Raw genomic sequence first — 25,008 nt, forward strand, 5'->3', positions numbered from 1 at the left:
AGTATTAGCTATAAAACAATAATTTATAAATGCATAAAATACATGTATATTCAGAGTATTTGTTGATAATGATGGGACATTCTATTATAAATATATTAGTAGGAATTTTGTCCACCCAAATTCTACATATGTGCCACATAACTAGATTCCCCAAAATCTGGTACCCCAGATGCATTGGGAATATGTGATGTATAAATTTACATCTCACATCCTTGTTAGTGCTAGTTACACAGACAGGTCACAATCAGAGCCCTGGAGCAGAGGAAGATTCCTCAGCAGTGAATTTCCTTCCCCTTCATCTCTTATGTAGCAGTATAATGTTAGTGTGGGAAGAGCGGGCACACAAGGAGGCCGTGTAACACAGGAGTCTCTGCACGGCCAATAGGCCAGTCTGGCTCTGAGAGAAACAATAGTTTATCAGTGCTCACCAACACCAGCACAAGGGGAGAAGCATAGCAGAAGTCACATGATGCTTCCATACATCACTCATCTAGTACAGTTGTGCCTCTGGCTCTATAGAACATCACTCATTGCTGACAGAAGTTCTGTGCTGCCCCCTGCTGTAACCAAGGGATAGTGTTCTGAGATGCACTGTTATAATAAAGCATGTGGGAGACCCATATACCAGGTGGAGTCTTATGACACTAAGATCAAAATGTTGGCATCAATGCTAGGTCCTATGTTTCAGACAGTAGTTAGTAATGCACGTCTTCTATGTGGCTGGTTGCAGCAATAATCATAAAGTTACATTTTTGCCAGTACTAATCACTTAGAAATATAATGTTTGAGGAAATTAGAATCTGAAGTTAAACGAAAAATCTGTTTAGCTGAGAATCAAAGTTCTCCAAAGGAAAAAGACAATTACACTGACAGCCCTGTATCTGAGCATAATTTGGATACCCCCAATAATGACAGTCCAAGGGTTTCCAGGGCACATGGACAGCAGTGATATCATGACACAGAGATAACTGCAAGAAAATGATGTCTGTATTATTCTCTCACAGTCACCTCCATGACATGTGTCTCATTGCAGGACATGTGGACAATAGCTCATTCCCCTGCTGTATGTGTTGTTTTTTAATTTTTTTAAAATGTAATTTCTGTACATTATACATGAGGATTCTCAGAGCAATTGCATCTTAAAAATTACACTTAAGCAGATTTTAGATTAAATAGAATAAAAACATACTGAGAACTGAGGCAGAACAAAAGAAGTAATATTGTGTAGGTATCTAAATATGCAGAAGACAATTACACTCAAATACAGCAAGGTGCAGGTACATACAGATAAAGAATGGAAGTCTAGAATTAGACACTGAAGGATTAATGTACAGTTGGACGCAGAGTGCGTTTCATGGCAGAAAAAACACATTTTTACTACAGCCCATGTGCACTGAATATTACTTGTGTCCATATGATACTGTTTGAAAAAGTCTGTTCATCAGACGAAACGCGTCGCCTTGTTTTATGTTGCCTACCACTATCTGAGTGCCTGAGTAATTTGATTGCTATTACCAAGCCTGAAACGCTATTATTATTGGGACCTATCATCCACACGTCATTTGTGTGTCTGGATCCGGATTTGGTGCGCACCGAAGGAACTGCTGAATGTTTTTTATCCTGACCCGCTTTCTGGTTAGGTGGTCAATCTTTGCCATAGCTGACAGACACTCATCATCAGCCGATTTGGATCCCCAGAGGTATGTGGTCTTTTGATTATATAGAGCCACTGAAGCTGAAATAAACTGCACCTCTGTTGGACGCTTAACATACATAGTATGGTTCGATATACGGAATTGTTATTGAATTTCAGTTGCGGTTGCGACAGATCTTATTTTACTGATGATTTATAATATTCAAATTCTCTTCATCTGTCTATTTACCGGATATTATTCATATTAGATCCACAATAACGGAACTGTTTTTATTCTTGGAGACATGTGGTATTTGATTGCCAATAGCCGCTGAAGCACTAATAAGCGGTGCCTCTATTTGATGTTTCACACACAAAGTGTGGTTCTCTCTATATATAGGATCATATTTGTTTTATAACAGTGACTGTGACAAGAGATTCCACTTTCTGGATAATTAACAGCATTTTCATTATTCCCTTGCACTGTTTGATGACTGGATAACATCTATATTTGATCCTTATAAGGACAGTTTTCTGAAGATCTAAACTCCATTAAGAAACATCATTTGCATGTACATGTAATAGTTCAATTTCAACTGTATTTATATATTTGAAGAGCTAAAAGGGAAAAACAATTTCTCTGCCTTCCTTATATCCTGCAGGATCCAATTAAATCTGGATATCCCAATTATATTTACCAGCTGGTGATAAATAGGTGTATTGGGTTGCATCGCAATATATGCATGTATATACATGATTATGAGGTCATGTGATCTGTTTTTTATTGAGATCTATTTTTATCTTTACATTTTTATTTTATTTGTTTCTTAGAAAAGCTAGTGTATACATAGTATACGTTCCACCGTAACTTTGTGGTTGTCAGTATGTGATACATGTATTTTACACAGCTGTTTGACATTTTTTATTAAAAACCTATTAGGTACTTCTGCGCAACTCTCCTTTTTCCCTTTTGTATGCTTTGTTGGGAGGGTTAACACTACCTCCTTTTGAGAGCTGCTGCATTTGTTACCTGGTCAGAAATTGTGTTCTTCTTCCTATACCTGTGATATTCATATTAGTGCCAGAGATTTCTTTCGTTCTGTTGTTGATTTCTGTCCATATGTAGAGCCTGCTTTTCATACCTTGATGTTATTACCATATTATTATCACTATCCCTTTGTGTTTCCTGGTCGAGGATTTATAAGAAGAAGGAGCAGTTGAGCCTTTATATTAAGGATTATTTGAAAGTATTGTATTATATTGTATGAACGTGCAATATTTTATTTATTTCACGGTGTGTGTATGTTATATGGCTTATTTGTATTTTTTACAAGGTGTATGTTATATAACTTATTTCTATTTATTACAAGGTGTGTGTGTGACTTATTTGCATTTATTACAATTTGTGTGTGTTATATGGCTTATTTTTAACAGTGAATCATTTTGGATCAGAGTTACAGCTGATATATAATACAGGTATTTCTGCTCACACTGTCTCCTAGGTAACTTCTAAGCCAAAAGTCAATTTGTTGATATAACAGGGAATCAGAGACTACTATGATCTAATTATGAAAGAATTTGCCAAATACCTGATTAGAATTTTCCTTTCTAGTAAGTGACTTTAGGAATGTTTATATCTCATTTACATGTGAAGGATGTGTACATGAGAAGCTGCTGGGAGGAAAGAACATTTACATATTTTCCGAGACCCTAACAGGTCACACTGTCTGCCTAGACAATAGGTGGATCCTAAACAAAAGGTCCATTTGTTTACATAACAGGATGTTGGAGACTGCTGTGATCTAATTAAGATGCAAGATGTTACCACCTGACAAGGTCTAATTAGAATTTTCCTTTGTACTATGTGACCTTAGGTGACAAACAGTCTGAGAATACATTTTGGTCATCCCAGAAACTATTGAAGAGAGATGGGGAGTAATGACTATAAATAGGCTGTATCAGGCTGGTGTTAGTTAGTTGGTGGTTGGAGAGCTGGAAGGATGGAACAGTAAGAATAAGCAGGAAGAATAGAGAGAGAAAGAGAAAACTGCAGAATAAGGTAATTATATTTTGCATCAGAATATATTCACAGATGTACAAATGATTGCAGATATTATGTTGCAGATATTGTCTTTTTTTTTAGCAATGCGTGATGTGTTATTGCCTTTATATCCATTATACAGTTAGTATTGCAATCTAACAGAATTATAATTGTGAGAGTACACTACTATGTGTTATATATGCTGATTGTTGTATTATCTATTAGCAAATATTGTTTTGCAAAATGAGGCTGGGGTTATATGACTTGTACTTTATATACCCAGATAGCTCACTTTATATATTATGTATCTAATTAATCCTAAATTTGGCAGTATAATTATATGTTCAAGTAGTATCATAGATAGATAGATAGACAGACAGGATACATAGAGTAAATACAGGAATACTATACTTACCACATAATCTAAATCAACTCCTGTTGAACAATAACTTAAAATTTAAGCCCAAATAGTTTCATGAACCATCCATTGAACGTGTGATAATAAATGTATGATGGAAATAAAGGATTTCTACCAGAGTACTGTAGCAGTACTATGGGATCCTTTGTGTAATATATATGTATACATTTTTATAAGTACTGTTGAATCATGTTTGTAATAAATATTTATGTATTATCCATCAGTACTATATACACATATATATATCATCTATCAGTACTGCTTTACCATGTGTGTGCACAAAGATGAATACAATGGTCAATATCTGAGTCATATCTGTTAATGCATATAAATATAGTTCATGTTCCTTGTACAATATAATACTACTACTGTTAATGTAGGTTCACCCGGTTATTAAATAATAATATAAATAATAAAATCATCTTTTTTTTTGACATGCGAATTAATGAGCTGGATTCCCATTGAGAACAGAAGACTTCTCGGAAAAGGACATTGTTCTCTGAGCATCAACAACCAACAAGTCATATCGTCCACCATTCTTCTTTAACTACAAGTTTTTCACACAAACTGTTCCTATTTTTCAATACGAGAATCCTTGTACACGTAACTTGTTACTAATCAAACACATGATGAGTCTCAAAGGAGAGAAGTCATTTCCATGTTCTGAATGTGACAATTGTTTTCAAACAAGGTCAGAACTTGTAAAACATGAATGGATTCACAGAGAACGTCCATTTAAATGCTCTGAATGCAGCAAATGTTTTACCTACAAGTCAGATCTTGTAAAACATCAGAGGATTCATACCGGAGAGAAACCATTTAAATGCTCTGAATGCAGCAAATGTTTTACTTACAAGTCAGATCTTGTTAAACATCAGAGGATTCATACCGGAGAGAAACCATTTAAATGCTCTGAATGCAGCAAATGTTTTTCTTACAAGTCAGTTCTTGTAAAGCATCAGAGGATTCACACAGGAGAGAAACCATTTAAATGCTCTGAATGCAGTAAGCTCTTTACCCAGGCTTCACATCTTGCTCAACATCAGAGGATTCACACAGGAGAAAAACCATTTAAATGCTCTGAATGCAGTAAGCTCTTTACCCAGGCTTCACATTTTGCTGAACATCAGAGGATTCACACAAGAAAAAAACCTTTTAAATGCACTGAATGCAGTAAGTGTTTTAGCCACAAGTCATATCTTGTAAAACATCAGAAGATTCACACAGAAGTAAAACCATTTAAATGCTCTGAATGCAGCAAATGTTTTTCTGACAAGTCAGTTCTTGCAAAACATCAGAGGATTCACACAGGAGAGAAACCATTTAAATGCTCTGAATGCAGTAAGTACTTTACCCAGGCTTCACATCTTGCTGAACATCAGAGGAGTCACACAGGAGAAAAACCATTTAAATGCTCTGAATGCAGTAAGTACTTTACCCAGGCTTCACATCTTGCTGAACATCACAGGATTCACACAGGAGAAAAACCATTTAAATGCTCTGAATGCAGCAAATTCTTTACCCAGGCTTCACATCTTACTGAACATCAGATGAATCATACTGCAGAAAAACCTTTTAAATGCTCTGAATGCAGTAAGTGTTTTAGCCACAAGTCATATCTTGTAAAACATCAGAAGATTCACACAGAAGTAAAACCTTTTAAATGCTCTAAATGCAACAAGTGCTTTACTCAGGATTCACATCAGGTTGAACATCAGAGGATTCACACAGGAGAAAAACCATTTAAATACTCTGAATGCAACAAGTGATTTACTCAAAAGATAACACTTGTCACTCACCAGAAGATTCACACACAAGAGTCACCCTGAGAATACTGAATGTAACATACATTTTATAACCAAGTTAACTTGCTGTATCATCATATTATCCATAAAGGCAATTTTCATTTTTTTTCATGTGACAAATGTTTTATATAAAATCAAAGTCTAAAGCCTTAAATGTCAAAGAAGACTGAAGAGGTCTGGTTATTAGACTTGTGGGTATCTTCCTCCGGGATGGTCTCCATTGAACTAGAACTATATATACAAACAATGATAATGGAGCATCCCTTCCTGAGCTCTGTAATATACTGCTGTTCTGTTCATCCAGGTGCTGGGACTAGGAGAAGAAAGATCTTTCTATCCAGTAGAGAGTTCCAGCAGCTCTTCTCAGTACTGGGATCCCTTCTATGACAGACAGAGCTATGAGTACTGAATATTTCTACAGGAACACTGCACACTACCCTGTATCACAGTAGAAGTGCTCCTATTGGTCCCTGTTATTCCTTCTTATTCTTTCCCTCATACCTTTCTATTGTTGTCTTATCTCCCTCTGACATGACTACTTTGTACTGTTCAGTAACATGATGCAAGTAATACACTGGTTGCTGTATTTCATAGCAGCCAATCAGATGATCACATTAGTTGGTTCAATGACACCAGGCTGCTAATAGCTGATATCTGGTTGCTATTGGCTACAACACATTCTTGTTATTCTCACCATGTTATTAAATAAATCCCAAGGAGCTCACATTGTTTTCCAGGCTACTAATAAAGATCCTTAATAGATTACTGCACATTAGAAAAATACACATAACTAAGAAACAGTGTCATAGTGCATAGTGATACAAATACGATAGGACTGTCCTGCATATAGACTCTCTGTAATTACCATTTATGTTACTGACAGATGTGTCTATAACACTTAATGTTGAATAAAACCTAATTGGATAAATGTGTAGATTCTGTTTTTTATTGTTTTTTTTATTTTAAGTAGCAGCACATTAAATGTATACACATAACTAACAAATAGTTTTTTTGGAACTACTACCTGTACAATGCGCTAGTCCAGGGAGGCAGTGGGAGATTATGGAGGTTAATGCGTGGCTAAAGATTGGTGTAGGAAGGAGGGTTTTGGATTCTTAGAGCACTGGGCTAAATTCTCGGTCAGTTGTCATCTTTATTGTAGAGCTGGATTGTACCTGAATGAGGAGGGGGCTGCTGTGCTAGGGGAAAGGATGGTTAGAAGTTTGCAGGAGATTTTAAACTAGGCTTCTGGAGAGAGGGTCAAGCAAGAATTTATGGGATATGCTTGTAAATGAAAGAAGCCTGACAGGTGAAATGGTGGAATTAGAACTAGTAGCAATGAATGAGCAGTATGATATTATAGGCATTACTAAGACCTGGTAGGATGATACACATGACTGGACAGTTAACTTGGAAGGATATACTCTCTTCAGGAGGGATATGGTAAATAAAATGGGATCAGGAGTATGTTTTTTATATTAAGCCAGAGATAAAACCAAGTATTCAGGAAGTTATTGACGAGAATATTGGTGATAATATAGAGACATTGCGGGTGGAAATATCCAGTGTAGGAAAAGATCAGAGAAGTTGCTTATAGGGATTTGCTATAAACCACCAGTTATTAGTATGATTGAGGAAGCTCAACTTCTACAGCATATTGAAAAGGCTACACAACTAGGTCAAGTTTTAATTTTAGGAAGTTTTATTATCCAGACATTGATCGGAGTACTGACACCTGCGGTGCAGCTATATGCAACAGGTTTCTGAACACGCTAAATGACCAGTACATGTCCTAATTAGTAGATAAACCGTCTAGAAACCGGACTATACTGGACCTGGCAATAACAAATAAGTAGACGCAATATCAAATATCTAAGTGAAGGAGCACTTGGGAAACAATGATCATAATATGGTCTCATTTGAAATTAGTTTCCAGAAGCAACGGTATAAGGGATCAACTTTAGAAAGGCTAATTTTAATATGCTAAAGGAGTCTATAAAGTGCATAGACTGGGACAAAGTTTTTGAAGAAAAAAATACAGAAGAAAAGTGGACTGTTTTTAAATTGTTCATTCCTATGGGAAGTAAATGTAAAAGATCTAAGTCTAAACCAATGTGGATAAATAAAAAGATAAGGAAAGAAATGCAAAAGAAGAAGTGTGCTTTAAAATTGTTAAAGTCTGAAGGGTCTGAGGAATTCTTCGTAGGTACAAGGACTGTAATAAAACATGCAAAAAGGAAATTAGATTGGCTGAATTAGAAAATGAAAAACAAGTTGCAAAAGAAAGTAAGACAAACCCCAAAAAGTTTTTTAAGTATATAAATGGCAAAAGGATTAAAAAAGATAATATAGGACCTCTAAGAAGTGAGATGGGTGAACTGATAAATGAAATTAAGGAAAAAGCAGAGGAATTAAACACTTTCTTTCCTTCAGTATTTACTCATCTAGTACAGTTGTGCCTCTGGCTACACAGAACACCACTCATTGCTGATAGAAGTCCTGTGCTGCCCCCTGCTGTAACCAAGGGATAGTGTTCTGAGATGCACTGTTATAATAAAGCATGTGGGAGACCCACATACCAGGTGGAGTCTTATGACACTAAGATCAAAATGTTGGCATCAATGCCAGGTCCTATGTATCAGACAGACAATAGTTAGTAATGCACGTCTTCCATGTGGCTGGTTGCAGCAATAATCAGAAAGCTAAATTTTCGCCAGTACTAATCACTTACAAATATAATGTTTGAAGAAATTAGAATCTGAAGCTGAACGAAAAATCTGTTTAGCTGAGAATCAAAGTTCTCCAAAGAGAACAGACAATTACACTGACAGCCCTGTATCTGAGCATAATTTGGATACCCCCAATAATGACAGTCTAAGGTTCCCAGGCCACATGGACAGCAGTGATATACATGACACAGAGATAACTGCAAGAAAATTATGTCTGTATTATTCTCTCACAGTCACCTCCATGACATGTGTCTCATTGCAGGACACGTGGACAATAGCTCATTCCCCTGCTGTATGTGTTGTTTTTTAATTTTTTTAAAATGTAATTTCTGTACATTATACATGAGGATTCTCAGAGCAATTGTATCTTAAAAATTACACTTAAGCACATTTTAGATTAAATAAAATAAAAACATACTGAGAACTGAGGCAGAACAAAAGAAGTAACATTGTGTAGGTATCTAAATATGCAGATTAAGACAATTACACTCAAATATGGCAAAATGCATGTACATACAGATAAAGAATGGACGTCTAGAATTAGACACTGAAGGATTAATGTACAGTTGGACGCAGAGTGCGTTTCATGGCAGAAAAAACGCGTTTCACTACAGCGCATGTGCACTGAATATCAATTGTGTCCATATGTAGAGCCTGCTTAGTGATTATAACGCTGAAGATGAGGGGGATATAGGTATAAAAGTGCCATAGCCGGACATGGGGATAAATCATCCTTAGTGACCTGGGTGATTAGCTGGAAAATTTCAACCCAAAGAGGTTGTAGCTTAGGGCAGTTCCAAAAAACGTGTATAAGCGTAGCAACTTCCCCACAGTTTCTCCAACAGTACTTAGTTTCTGACGGCCAGATTTTATGCAGTTTGTCTGGCGTGAGAAACACCCTGTGAATCATTTTAATAAGCATTTCTGAATGGTTAATACACTTTGACATTTTGTATATATTCTGATTGATTTTCGACCAGACCTCTGGTGAAATATCTAAATTTAGTTCTTTCTCCCAAATCCCCTGCACCGAGAGATCTCTGCTGTCCACAGGAACCATCAAGAGTCAGTACCAAACCGAGATGCCTCCCGCGTGAGAAGTGGGAGAGAGAGACGACATAATACCAGGGGGAGCCGGTTTCAAGGCTGGTGGGAATGAGGGATGAGAATGCACCTAATGTCTAATTTGGAGGTACTTGTAAAAGTCACGGACTGGGACATCATATCTCTCTTGAATTTGGAAAAAGAGAGAAGTGAACCTCCCTCCATAAGGTCCCGCACCCGGTTAGCCCCCTGCCTGTCCCAAAAGCCAAGGCGCAGATCTGGAATCATATGGCTTATTTTTAACAGTGAATTATTTTGGAAACAGAGTTACAGCTGATATATAATACAGGTATTTCTGCTCCCACTGTCTACTAGGTAAATTCTAAATAAACAGTCCATTTGTTGATATAAGAAGGTATCCGAGACTGCTGTGATCTAATTAGAATGAACAAATTTACCAACTACCTGATTAGAATTTTCCTTTATAGTGAGTGACTTTATGAATGTTTATATCTCATTTACATGTGAAGGATGTGTACATGAGAAGCTGCTCTGATGAATGAAAATTTACATTTTTTCCGAGACCCTAACAGGTCACACTGTCTGCCTAGACAATAGGTGGATCCTAAACAAAAGATCCATTTTTTGATATAACAGGATGGTGGACAACGCTGTGATATAATTATAATGCAAGATGTTACCACCTGACAAGGTCGAATTAGAATATTCCTTGCAAGTAAGTGAATGTTAATACCTCATATACCTTATTTTATTGCACTGTGATACGGCTTAAAGTTTGAATGGTTAGTGCAGTACTTGATGTATATAGTTTTCACTCACCGGACTGTGAGTGCTACTTCTAAGGTAGCTAGGAACCGTGTCCGTCCATTATAATGGTAACTGCGCATGTGCAGTCCCTTTTAACCTTCAGTTCTGTTCCTTTAACTTAATTGGCTGATCAGGCAACACTCCCTATATTAAGCACCTGTGGTCAATACCACGTGGCCTGATCTTGGAGTCTCATTCCTCATGAGTCTCTGAAGGTGTTCCAGTGCCTCCTTGTGTGTTCAGCTTATGCTGATTCCTGTTTGCCGTTTGTGGTTTCCAGACCACTTCTACTCCTCGTGTTCCTAGTGACTTCAGCAGCCGATTCCTATCCGCTGTCTCCGTATATCTACAGTTACAGATTACTGCAAACTCTCCTGTGTTTCATCGTGACTCCAGCAGCTGATTCCTATCCGCTGTCTCCGTATATCTACAGTTACAGATTACTGCAAACTCTCCTGTGTTTCATCGTGACTCCAGCAGCTGATTCCTATCCGCTGTCTCCGTATATCTACAGTTACAGATTACTGCAAACTCTCCTGTGTTTCATCGTGACTCCAGCAGCTGATTCCTATCCACTGCCTCCGTGTGTCTAACAAGTTACAGATCTCTCCAACTCTCCTGTGTTACATCGCTACTGTTCCAGCTGATTCCTGTTAGCTACTTCAGCGTGTCTACAGAGTCCTGCTCGTCTCAGCGCTCCAGTCTGCATTCCACCTGCCATCAGCTGACCGCTGCCTACTGCTTCTACAGTGTGTCCATTTGTGTCAACTTGCCTGTTAGCATCGAGTCTACGCTCCTCGGCTTCCAGCTCTGCTACATCGCTTCAGCTCTCCCGTGGTCTCCTGCTGTTCAATTCCATATACTTCTGCTTCCTGAGTATTTGTCGTCCTTGCTGGCCTACCTACAGTGCGCTGCACCTACCTGCCGCTTCCATTCTGCAAGGACTTCTCATCTCGTCAGTTCCCTGCCGCTCAGGTATCCCTGCAGCTATCTCTAACAGCCTGCTCATCTGAACCACGGTATGCATACTTCTCATTGACTGTGCTGGTGTATTGCATATCCATCTGGACTGAGTTGTTCTCCTCCGGAGTTTCCATCCTCTGAGACTATTGCTATTATTGACTGTGTTTCCTTTTGCTGGACTATTCTAGTGACTTTGTTTATCTGTGCAGTGCTGTTCATTCATTATTATTATTGTGTGCAGTTCAACGTGGGATCAAGTTCAGTGTACCCGTGTAGACTCTGCATAGCATTTATCTCCTCGTGTCCTTCCTCACATATATATTCAGTGGTACAACTTGCTAGAGGCAGACCACTGATTCCTGTTTCCCTGTGTCACCAGTTGCATATATCCTCTCACATAAGCAGTGGTACAACTTGCTACACGCAGACCACTGACTTCCCCGTTACCTTCACCTGGATTCCATTCCTTCACTACAGACAGCGGTACAACTTGCTATACGCAGACCGCTGACTTCCACCTCCTTATTACTCCTGGACATTCTTCTCACTATAGCAGTGGTACAACTTGCCGTGCGCAGACCACTGACTACCCTCACGTGTCCTTGTCCATCCAGATCCTCGTGTTCAGTTACCTAATGTTTACCAGTGCTGCTAGTCATAGACTTTCTGAGCATTCTCTAACCATCTGCTGTTTCCAGTTCCATTATCACCCTGCCACCAGAGTATCATATACCAACTCTACTGCTCTGATAAGACCATCAGCGGGTGATACTGGGTAAAGACTCCTAGTGCCCGTGACAGTAAGATCAGGCCATGACAGACCCAGATTCGGAACCCACAGCTAAAGAGATGCTGCAGCATCTGGTCACCCGTGTGGAACAACAGGATGTTCGTCAACAACTATTACTACAATGTTACCAGACGTTAGTCTCCCAAAGAACGTCTGGGCAGAATATTACAGCTTCTATTGATGCTCCTGTGCTTTCCTCCGTTTCCCCAGTGCCATCCCAGGTGTCTACGGCTTCCACGCTTCACCTGCCAACTCCGTCAAAGTATGATGGAGATCCCAAAACATGTAGAGGTTTCCTCAACCAATGCTCAGTACATTTTGAGCTCCAACCTCAAAACTTTTCTACTCATCGTTCCAGAGTGGCCTATCTCATCTCATTATTCTCCGGACAAGCTCTCGCATGGGCTTCCCCTCTGTGGGAAAGAAATGATCCGTTGTTACAGGATAGTGCCAAATTTATTTCCATGTTTCGTAATGTATTCGATGAACCAGGTCGTGTTATTTCCGCTGCCTCCAGCATTCTTCGTTTACGACAGGGTTCTCGTACAGTAGGACAGTACGTCATTCAATTTAGGATCTTAGCCTCTGAGCTTCAGTGGAACACTGAAGCGTTAATTGCCGCCTTCTGGCAGGGGCTCTCGGATAAAATTAAAGATGCACTGACTACTCAAGAACTCCCTACGTCTTTAGAAGATTTGATTTCTCTTTGTCATCGTGTGGATCTCAGATTTCGTGAGAGGGACTCTGAGAGAACTACTTCAGCTAAAACATCTCTTCGTTCCACTTCTCAAATTCGTCCTGCTTCACCTCCGGTAATACCAATGGAGATTGGACGTTCCAAACTAACCTCTGCAGAGAGGAATCGAAGAACTAAGAATAGACTTTGTATCTATTGTGCTGATGCCACACATATGCTCCAGTCATACCCCCAAAAAATCAGGAAATGCCAGGCCCTAACTAGTTCTGGAGAGGTGAAGTTAGGGTCCCTGGAGTCCTCTCCATCTTCTACGAAATCAAAAATCTGTGCATTTGACGTTACCATTTCATTTGCTACTAAGTCTTTTGAGTCCCAAGCTCTGATTGATTCAGGAGCTGCGGGAAATTTCATTTCTGAATCCCTTGTAAATCAATGGTCCCTACCAGTGATTACCCTGAAGACTCCTGTTACGGTGACTGCTATCGATGGATCACGTATTATCAACGGTCTCATCACCCAAAGTACGTCTTCAGTGACCCTTCAGATTGGTGTTCTACACCGAGAAGAAATTTCGTTTTTAATCCTTCCTGTTACTACAAGTCCGATTGTTTTAGGCCTTCCATGGCTTCAATGTCATTCTCCCCAGATTGACTGGCGCACTCCTCAAGTTACGTCTTGGGGACCTGAATGTCACCAACATTGTCTTTCTCGTGTTGTTCCTCGTAAAATACAGCAAACCTCCATTTCACCTTCCTCACCGGGACTTCCTCCTCAGTATGCTTCATTTGCCGACGTGTTTGATAAAGCTCAGTCTGAACATCTTCCCCCTCATCGTTCATGGGATTGTCCAATTGACCTGTTACCTGGCAAGACTCTACCTAGGGGTCGTGTGTATCCACTTTCATTACCTGAGACTCAGGCTACTGCTGAATACATCCAAGAGAATCTCCAGCGAGGATTTATTCGACCTTCTACTTCTCCCGCTGGAGCTGGGTTCTTCTTTGTGAAGAAGAAAGATGGATCATTACGCCCTTGCATAGATTTTCGTGGACTTAATGCTATCACTATCAAAAATCGGTATCCCATTCCTCTGATTACTGAGTTGTTTGATCGGATCAAGGGAGCCCGGATTTTTACTAAGTTGGATCTTCGTGGTGCCTACAACTTGATTAGAATCAGGTCCGGTGACGAATGGAAAACAGCTTTTAACACCAGAGATGGGCATTATGAATACTTAGTAATGCCCTTCGGGTTATGTAATGCCCCTGCTGTTTTCCAGGGCTTCATTAACGAGATCTTTCGGGACTTGTTATATGTATGTGTCGTAGTATATCTGGACGACATACTCATCTTTTCCCAAGACCTGCCTTCACATCACCAACAAGTGGCCGAAGTTCTTTCCAGACTCCGGAAAAATTCATTATTCTGTAAATTAGAAAAATGTTCATTTGCGTTGCCCCAGATTCCATTTTTGGGTTATATTGTTTCCGGAGTTGGTCTACAAATGGATCCAGAAAAGGTGAATGCTGTGTTACTTTGGCCTCAGCCAACTACTCTTCGTGCCATTCAGTGTTTTTTAGGCTTTGCCAACTACTATAGACGCTTCATTCAAGACTTCTCTTCAATTGCATCTCCCATTGTGGCTCTAACTCGCAAAGGGGCCAATACTAAGCAATGGTCATCTGAGGCTCTCCAAGCCTTTCAATTTCTTAAAGAGTCCTTCTCCTCTTCTCCCATCCTTCGACAGCCTGATATGACGCTTCCCTTCTTCCTAGAAGTAGACGCCTCTAATGTTGGTTTAGGAGCCATTCTCTCCCAGAAATCGGAGCAACAAAAATTCCATCCTTGTGCCTTTTACTCTCGGGGTCTTCTGCCTGCGGAAAAGAATTACACCATCGGGGACAAGGAGTTGCTGGCTATTAAAGTAGCATTGGAGGAGTGGAGATATTTGTTAGAGGGAGCTCGTCATCCGGTGACAATTTTTACGGATCATAAAAATTTGTCATACCTACAGTCTGCTCAATGTTTAAATCCTCGTCAGGCAAGATGGTCTCTTTTCTTTTCCCGTTTTGATCTAATCATAACCTTCAAACCAGCTGCAAAGAATAAAAAAGCAGACGCTCTATCTCGAGCCTTTGTGACGTCCTCAGACGTTGAAGAGAGTCCTAACCACTTTATATTAGACCCCAAATGTGTTTCTCTGGCTGCTTCTTCCACTAAAGTGCTACCATTTGGGAAGACCCTCGTGCCTCCTGCTCTTAGGAAAAAAATCCTTTCATGGTTTCACTCTTCTCGTTTCTCTGGACACGCTGGTGAACGCAAGACCTTTGAAATCCTCTCTTGAAGTTATTGGTGGCCTTCTATGAGGAGAAATGTCAAAGAATTTATCGCGGCATGCGATTTATGCTCCCAGTTCAAGACCCCCCGCAGAACTCCAGCGGGGTTGCTTCAGCCACTACCCATTCCATCTAAGCCTTGGACCCATATTAGTATGGACTTTGTTACTGAGCTTCCTCCTAGTAAGAATTGCAATTGGGTAGTGGTGGATAGATTTTCGAAGATGGCGCATTTCGTTCCCTTGTCTGGTTTACCTTCTTCTTCTACCCTGGCTGAACATTTCATTAGAGAAATTTTCCGTATCCATGGATGTCCGTCCGAGATCGTGTCAGATAGAGGAGTACAATTCGTTTCCAGATTCTGGCGGGCCCTTTGCAAGACCTTGGGCATACGATTAGCACTCTCATCTTCCTACCATCCTCAATTGACGGACAAACTGAAAGAGTCAACCAAGATCTTGAGACTTTCTTAAGGATGTTCTCGTCAGCCAATCAAGACAACTGGGTAGAATTACTTCCTTGGGCTGAATTCGCTCATAACAACATGTACCATGAGTCATCATCTAAAATTCCATTCTTTGTGGTTTACGGTCACCATCCGTCTTTCCCGGAATTTCCTGCCCTCCCGCCCACCCAAGTTCCTGCTGTTGAGACTTTGTGTCAAACCTTCAGAAATATTTGGGCCCAGGTAAAAACCTGTTTAAAGAAGACATCTGCCAGATATAAGTCTTTTGCAGACAAAAAGAGACGGGCTATTCCACCATTGAAAGTCGAAGACCGGGTGGGGCTATCTACTAAGAATATTCGTTTGAAGGTTCCATCCATGAAATTTGCTCCCCGTTTTATTGGTCCATATAGGATCATTCAAGTTATAAATCCAGTTTGCTTCAAACTTTTACTTCCCAAGAGTCTTCGTATTTCCAACGCCTTCCATGTTTCCTTGCTCAAACCTCTCATCATCAACCGTTTCTCGGTCCCTCCTTCAGCACCTCGGCCACTTCAAGTTCATCAGGAGGAAGACTTTGAGATTACTCAGGTTTTGGATGCTAAAATTTCGCGAGGAGTTCTTCGTTTCCTCGTGCATTGGAAAGGTTTTGGTCCTGAGGAGCGTTCATGGATCAAAGCTGAAGATCTCAACGCTCCAGCCCTCTTGAAAAAGTTCTATACCAAATTTCCGGACAAACCCGGTTCCAGGTGTTCTGTGCCCACCTTTAAAAGGGAGGGTACTGTCACTCACCGGACTGTGAGTGCTACTTCTAAGGTAGCTAGGAACCGTGTCCGTCAATTATAATGGTTACTGCGCATGTGCAGTCCCTTTTAACCTTCAGTTCTGTTCCTTTAACTTAATTGGCTGATCAGGCAACACTCCCTATATTAAGCACCTGTGGTCAATACCACATTGCCTGATCTTAGAGTCTCATTCCTCATGAGTCTCTGAAGGTGTTCCAGTGCCTGCTCGTGTGTTCAGCTGATGCTGATTCCTGTTTGCCGTTTGTGGTTTCCAGACCACTTCTATTCCTCGTGTTCCTAGTGACTTCAGCAGCTGATTCCTATCCGCTGCCTCCGTGTATCTACAGTTACAGATTACTGCAAACTCTCCTGTGTTTCCTAGTGACTTCAGCAGCTGATTCCTATCCGCTGTCTCCGTATATCTACAGTTACAGATTACTGCAAACTCTCCTGTGTTTCATTGTGACTCCAGCAGCTGATTCCTATCCACTGCCTCCGTGTGTCTAACAAGTTACAGATCTCTCCAACTCTCCTGTGTTACATCGCTACTGTTCCAGCTGATTCCTGTTAGCTACTTCAGCGTGTCTACAGAGTCCTGCTCGTCTCAGCGCTCCAGTCTGCATTCTACCTGCCGTCAGCTGACCCGCTGCCTACTGCTTCTACAGTGTGTCCATTTGTGTCAACTTGCCTGTTAGCATCAAGTCTACGCCCCTCGGCTTCCAGCTCTGCTACATCGCTTCAGCTCTCCCGTGGTCTCCTGCTGTTCAATTCGATATATTACTGCGTCCTGAGTATTTGTCGTCCTTGCTGGCCTACCTACAGTGCGCTGCACCTACCTGCCGCTTCCATTCTGCAAGGACTTCTCATCTCGTCAGTTCCCTGCCGCTCAGGTATCCCTGCAGCTATCTCTAACAGCCTGCTCATCTGAACCACAGTATGCATACTTCTCATTGACTGTGCTGGTGTATTGCATATCCATCTGGACTGAGTTGTTCTCCTCCGGAGTTTCCATCCTCTGAGACTATTGCTATTATTGACTGTGTTTCCTTTTGCTGGACTATTCTAGTGACTTTGTTTATCTGTGCTGTGCTGTTCATTCATTATTATTATTGTGTGCAGTTCAACGTGGGATCAAGTTCAGTGTACCCGTGTAGACTCTGCATAGCATTTATCTCCTCGTGTCCTTCCTCACATATATATTCAGTGGTACAACTTGCTAGAGGCAGACCACTGATTCCTGTTTCCCTGTGTCACCAGTTGCATATATACTCTCACATAAGCAGTGGTACAACTTGCTAAACGCAGACCACTGACTTCCCCGTTACCTTCACCTGGATTCCATTCCTTCACTACAGACAGCGGTACAACTTGCTATACGCAGACCGCTGACTTCCACCTCCTTATTACTCCTGGACATTCTTCTCACTATAGCAGTGGTACAACTTGCCGTACGCAGACCACTGACTACAATCACGTGTCCTTGTCCATCCAGATCCTCGTGTTCAGTTACCTATTGTTTACCAGTGCTGCTAGTCATAGACTTTCTGAGCATTCTCTAACCATCTGCTGTTTCCAGTTCCATTATCACCCTGCCACCAGAGTATCATATACCAATTCTACTGCTCTGATAAGACCATCAGCGGGTGATACTGGGTAAAGACTCCTAGTGCCCGTGACAATAGTGTAGGATGTTATGTCTTGTACTTTATGCCCTGTTTTGTACTAAAACATATGCATGATCATGTCTTACGGTGTACTGTGTACACTTGAATGAAACGTATGAACTGTGTTTTTTTGTACTTTATACAAAATAAAGCTACTTTTTCAATCAAAAAATAGGTGGATCCTAAACAAAAGGTCCATTTGTTGACATAACAAGATGTTGGAGACTGCTGTGATGTAACTAAGATGCAAGATGTTACCACCTGTCAAGGTCTAATTAGAATTTTCCTTTGTACTATGTGACCTTAGGTGACAAACAGTCTGAGAATACTTTTTGGTCATCCCAGAACCTATTGAAGAGAGATGGGGAGTAATGACTATAAATAGGCTGTTTCAGGCTGGTGTTAGTTAGTTGGAGGTTGGAGAGCTGGAAGGATGGAACAGTAAGAATAAGCATGGAGAGGAAGTAGAAGCCTACAGAATAAGGTAATTATATTATGCACAATAATATATTGATAGATGCACAAATTATTGCATATATTATGTTGCAGATATTGCAAGTACAAGATGTGTGTGTTATGAGGCTTATTTGTATTTATTTCGAGGTATGTGGTATATGGCTTATTTGCATTTCTTACTAGGTGTGTGTGTTAAATGTCGTATTTGTATTTAATTCAAGGTGTGTGTGTTATTTGGCTCATTTGTATATCTTACTAGGTGTGTGTGTAATATGGCTTGTGTGTGCTTATTTCAAGGTGTGTGTTATATGGCTTATTTGTATTTTTTACAGTGTGTTTGTTTTATGACTTATTTATATTTATTTCAATGTATGTGATATATGGATTATTTGCATTTATTACAGTGTGTGTGTGTGTGTGTGTGTGTGTGTGTGTGTGTGTGTTATGTGGCTTATTTACATATATTACAAGGTGCGTGTGTTATATGGCTTATTTGTATTTATTTCAAGGTGTGTGAGTGTTATACTGCTTTTTTATATTTATTACATATGCATGATCATGTCTTACGGTGTACTGTGTACACTTGAATGAAACGTATGAACTGTGTTTTTTGTACTTTATACAAAATAAAGCTACTTTTTCAATCAAAAAATAGGTGGATCCTAAACAAAAGGTCCATTTGTTGACATAACAAGATGTTGGAGACTGCTGTGATGTAACTAAGATGCAAGATGTTACCACCTGTCAAGGTCTAATTAGAATTTTCCTTTGTACTATGTGACCTTAGGTGACAAACAGTCTGAGAATACTTTTTGGTCATCCCAGAACCTATTGAAGAGAGATGGGGAGTAATGACTATAAATAGGCTGTTTCAGGCTGGTGTTAGTTAGTTGGAGGTTGGAGAGCTGGAAGGATGGAACAGTAAGAATGAGCATGGAGAGGAAGTAGAAGCCTACAGAATAAGGTAATTATATTATGCACAATAATATATTGATAGATGCACAAATTATTGCATATATTATGTTGCAGATATTGCAAGTACAAGATGTGTGTGTTATGAGGCTTATTTGTATTTATTTCGAGGTATGTGGTATATGGCTTATTTGCATTTCTTACTAGGTGTGTGTGTTAAATGTCGTATTTGTATTTAATTCAAGGTGTGTGTGTTATTTGGCTCATTTGTATATCTTACTAGGTGTGTGTGTAATATGGCTTGTGTGTGCTTATTTCAAGGTGTGTGTTATATGGCTTATTTGTATTTTTGACAGTGTGTTTGTTTTATGACTTATTTATATTTATTTCAATGTATGTGATATATGGATTATTTGCATTTATTACAGTGTGTGTGTGTGTGTGTGTGTGTGTGTGTGTGTTATGTGGCTTATTTACATATATTACAAGGTGCGTGTGTTATATGGCTTATTTGTATTTATTTCAAGGTGTGTGAGTGTTATACTGCTTTTTTATATTTATTACATATGCATGATCATGTCTTACGGTGTACTGTGTACACTTGAATGAAACGTATGAACTGTGTTTTTTGTACTTTATACAAAATAAAGCTACTTTTTCAATCAAAAAATAGGTGGATCCTAAACAAAAGGTCCATTTGTTGACATAACAGGATGTTGGAGACTGCTGTGATCTAACTAAGCTGCAAGATGTTACCACCTGACAAGGTCTAATTAGAATTTTCCTTTGTACTATGTGACCTTAGGTGACAAACAGTCTGAGAATACTTTTTGGTCCTCCCAGAACCTATTGAAGAGAGATGGGGAGTAATGACTATAAATAGGCTGTTTCAGGCTGGTGTTAGTTAGTTGGAGGTTGGAGAGCTGGAAGGATGGAACAGTAAGAATGAGCATGGAGAGGAAGTAGAAGCCTACAGAATAAGGTAATTATATTATGCACAATAATATATTGATAGATGCACAAATTATTGCATATATTATGTTGCAGATATTGCAAGTACAAGATGTGAGTGTTATGAGGCTTATTTCTATTTATTTCGAGGTATGTGGTATATGGCTTATTTGCATTTCTTACTAGGTGTGTGTGTTATATGTCGTATTTGTATTTAATTCAAGGTGTGTGTGTTATTTGGCTCATTTGTATATCTTACTAGGTGTGTGTGTAATATGGCTTGTGTGTGCTTATTTCAAGGTGTGTGTTATATGGCTTATTTGTATTTTTTACAGTGTGTTTGTTTTATGACTTATTTATATTTATTTCAATGTATGTGATATATGGATTATTTGCATTTGTTACAGGTGTGTGTGTGTGTGTGTGTGTGTGTGTGTGTGTGTGTGTGTGTGTGTGTGTGTGTGTGTGTGTGTGTGTGTTATGTGGCTTATTTACATATATTACAAGGTGTGTGTGTTATATGGCTTATTTGTATTTATTTCAAGGTGTGTGTGTGTTATACTGCTTTTTTATATTTATTACAAGGTGTTTGTGTGTTTATATGACTTATTTGTATTTATTATAAGGTGTGTGTTATATGATTTATTTATATATATTATGAAGTCTGTGTTATATGACTTATTTATATTTATTACAAGATGTGTGTTATAGGGCTTATTTGTATTTATTATAAGGTATGTGTGTTATATGTCTTATTTATATATATATATATATATATATATATATATATATATATATATATATATATATACATTACAAGGTGTGTATGTTACATGGCTTATTTATATTTATTACAAGGTGTATATGTTATTTGCCTTATTTGTATTTATTATAGGTTGTGTATGTTATATGGCTTATTTGTTTTTATTACAAGGTGTGTGTGTTATATGGCTTATTTTTAAAAGTGAATCATTTGGAATCAGAGTTACAGCTGATATATAATACAGGTATTTCTGCTCACTCTGTCTGCTAGGTAAATTCTAAACGAAAAGTCCATTTGTTGATATAACAGGGTATCAGAGACTACTATGATCTAATTAGAATGAAAGAAATTACCAACTACCTGATTAGAATTTTTTGTAGTAAGTGACCTTAGGAATGTTTATATCTCATTTAGGTTTACATGAGAAGCTGTTCTGATTAAAGAAAATTTAAACATTTTCTGAGACCCTAACAGGTCACACTGTCTGCCTAGACAATAGGTGAGTCCTAAACAAAAGGTCCATTTGTTGACATAACAGGATGCTGGAGACTGCTATGCTCTAATTAGAATAAAATAAATTACCACCTTCCAAGGTCTAATTATAATTTCCTTTGTGCTATGTGACCTTAGGTGACAAACAGTCTGAGAATACTTTTTGGTCATCCCAGAAACTATTGAATAGAGATGGGGAGTAATGACTATAAATAGGCTGTATCAGGCTGGTGTTAGTTAGTTGGTGGTTGGAGAGCTGGAAGGATGGAACAGTAATAATGAGCATTGAGAGAGAGAAGTAGAAGACTACATAATAAGGTAATTATATTATGCACAATAATATATTGATTGATGCACAAATTATTGCATATATTATGTTGCAGATATTGTCTTTTAAACAATCTTTAATGTGTTCTTGCCTTAATATTCTTTATATAGTTAGTTTTGCAATCTAACAGTGTTGTAATAATGAGAGTACACTACTATAAATTATATATTCTGTTTGTTGTATTATCTATTAGTAAATATTGTGCTGCAAAATAAATCTGGGTTTACATGATATGTGCTTTAAATACCCAGATAATACACTTTATATACTATGGGCCTGAGTCATCAAGGAGAGCAAAGCATAAAAAAGGAGTAACATTTGCACCTGGGCAAAACCATGTTGCATTGGAGGGGGAGGTAAATTTAAAATGTGGGGACAGATTTATAGTTGGGGTAGGACATGTCCTGGATCAGCTTTAAATTTCGGTGTTATAACAAGCTAGCAAGTTTTTGTGTGCTAGATAAAAAAAACAGCCAGTATTTAACTTATGTGCAAAATAAAAAACTAATTTGCACCCCTTGTATTGTAACATGGTTTGTCCCAGAGAACATTTACTCCTTTTTTGCCTTAATGGCTCAGGCCCTATGTATCCAATTAATCCTATATTTGGCAGTGAGTTATATGTTCAAAAGTATAAATACACACAGTATGTACAGGAATAATATACTTGCCCCATGAATCAACTGTTGTTGAAGAATAACTACACTTTAAGCTCAAGTAGTTTCATGAACCATCCCTTAACGTGTGATAATAAATGTATGAAGGTTATAAAGGAAATCTCTCCGAGTACTGTAGCAGTACTGTGGTATCATGTTTGTAATGTACATCTATACATTTCTATAAGTACTGTGGTATCATGTGTGTAATATACATCTATACATTTCTATAAGTACTGTGGTATCATGTGTGTAATATACATCTATACATTTCTATAAGTACTGTGGGATCATGTTTGTAATAAATATTTATATATTCTCCATCAGTACTATGGTATCATGTGTGTAATATCTATGTACTGTGGGATTATACAGGATATTTTCACAAGCATTGTGAAAACTTTTTAGCAATTTTTATAATCTCTTAACAGACTATGTGTATTATCTTAATAAGTATTGGTATCTGCGGTGGGAGGATAGAGTTCTCTTATCTGCACAATTAACTGGTAATGAGGTCCTAATAAAGTGACAATGTGCACAAAGATGAAAGCAATGGTCAATTACTGAGACCTATTTGTTAGTGTATATAAATATAGTTCATGTTCCTTATACAATATAACACTACAACTGTTAATGTAGATTCACCCAGGGAATTATTAAATAATAATATAAATAATAAACTCATCCTGTTTTGACAGGTGAATTAATGAGCAGGATTCCCACTGAGAACAGAAGACGTCTCAGAAAAAGGACATTGTTCTCTGAGTATAAACAGCCATCAAATCATATCAGCCACAGATGCTAATTATTCTTTAACTAGAAGGTTTTCACACAAGCTCTCTCTATATTTCAATAGGAGAATCCTTCTACTCGTAACTTGTTACTAATCAAACACATGATGAGCCTCAAAGAAGAGAAGTCTTTTCCATGTTCTGAATGTAACAAATGTTTTAAAACAAAGTCACAACTTGTTAAACATCAGGAGAACGACCATATAACTGCTCTGAATGTAGCAAGTGTTTTGCCCAGAAGTCAAATCTTGTAAAACATGAACGGATTCACACAGGAGAGAAACCATTTAAATGCTCTGAATGCAGCAAGTGTTTTACTCAGAAGCCAAGTCTTGTTAAACATCAGAGGATTCACACAGGAGAGAAACCATTTAAATGCTCTGAATGCAGCAAGTGTTTTAGCCACAAGTCATATCTTGCTGAACATCAGAGGATTCACACAGGAGAGAAACCATTTAAATGCTCTAAATGCAGTAAGTTCTTTACCCATGCTTCAAATCTTGCTAAACATTAGAGAAATCACACAGGAGAAAAAACATTTAAATGCTCTGAATGCAGCAAGTGTTTTAGCCAGAAGTCACATCTTGCTGAACATCAGAGAATTCACACAGGAGAAAAACCATTTAAATGCTCTGAATGCAGCAAGTGTTTTAGCCACAAGTTATATCTTGTAGAACATCAGAGGATTCACACAGGAGAAAAACCATTTAAATGCTCTGAATGCAGCAAGTGTTTTAGCCAGAAGTCACATCTTGCTGAACATCAGAGAATTCACACAGGAGAAAAACCATTTAAATGCTCTGAATGCAGCAAGTGTTTTACTCAAAAGAAAACACTTGTCACTCACCAGAAGATTCACACACAAGAGTCACCCTGAGATACTGAATGTAAGATGTGTTTCACAACCAAGCTAACTTGCTGTATCATCATAATTTCTATACAGGGTAAAGGCCATTTTCATTATTTTAATGTGACAAATGTTTTATCTAAAATCAAAGTCTAAAGCCTTAAATGTCAGAGAAGACTGAAGAGATCTGGCAATGGGAGTTGTGGGTATCTTCACCCGGGATGGTCTCCATTTAACTAGAACTATATATACAAACAATGATAATGGAGCATCCCTTCCCGAGCTCTGTAATATACTGCTGTTCTGTTCATCCAGGTGCTGGGACTAGGAGAAGAAAGATCTTTCTATCCAGTAGAGAGTTCCAGCAGCTCTTCTCAGTACTGGGATCCCTTCTATGACAGACAGAGCTATGAGTACTGAATATTTCTACAGGGACACTGCACACTGCCCTGTATCATACTAGAAGTGCTCCTATTGGTCCCTGTTATTCCTTCTTATTCTTTCCCTCATACCTTTCTATTGTTATCTTATCTCCCTCTGACATGACTACTTTGTACTGTTTAGTAACACGATGCAAATAAAACACTGGTTGCTGTGTTTCATACCAGCCAATCAGATGATCCCATTAGTTGGT

At 38.7% G+C, this 25,008-nt stretch overlaps 1 protein-coding gene across 1 annotated transcript in view; it reads left to right on the forward strand.

Moving 5' to 3' along the window:
• The window catches only part of LOC142150627 (uncharacterized), a 209,826-nt gene that overhangs the window by 61,963 nt on the left and 122,855 nt on the right, over nucleotides 1-25,008 (forward strand). Inside the window, 2 exon segments of the mRNA XM_075205823.1 lie at nucleotides 4,817-5,840; nucleotides 23,736-24,365. Of these exon segments, the coding sequence (XP_075061924.1) occupies nucleotides 4,817-5,840; nucleotides 23,736-24,365 (1,654 nt within the window).

This window comes from Mixophyes fleayi, chromosome 4, assembly GCF_038048845.1.
Source record: "Mixophyes fleayi isolate aMixFle1 chromosome 4, aMixFle1.hap1, whole genome shotgun sequence".
Lineage (NCBI taxonomy): Eukaryota > Metazoa > Chordata > Amphibia > Anura > Limnodynastidae > Mixophyes > Mixophyes fleayi.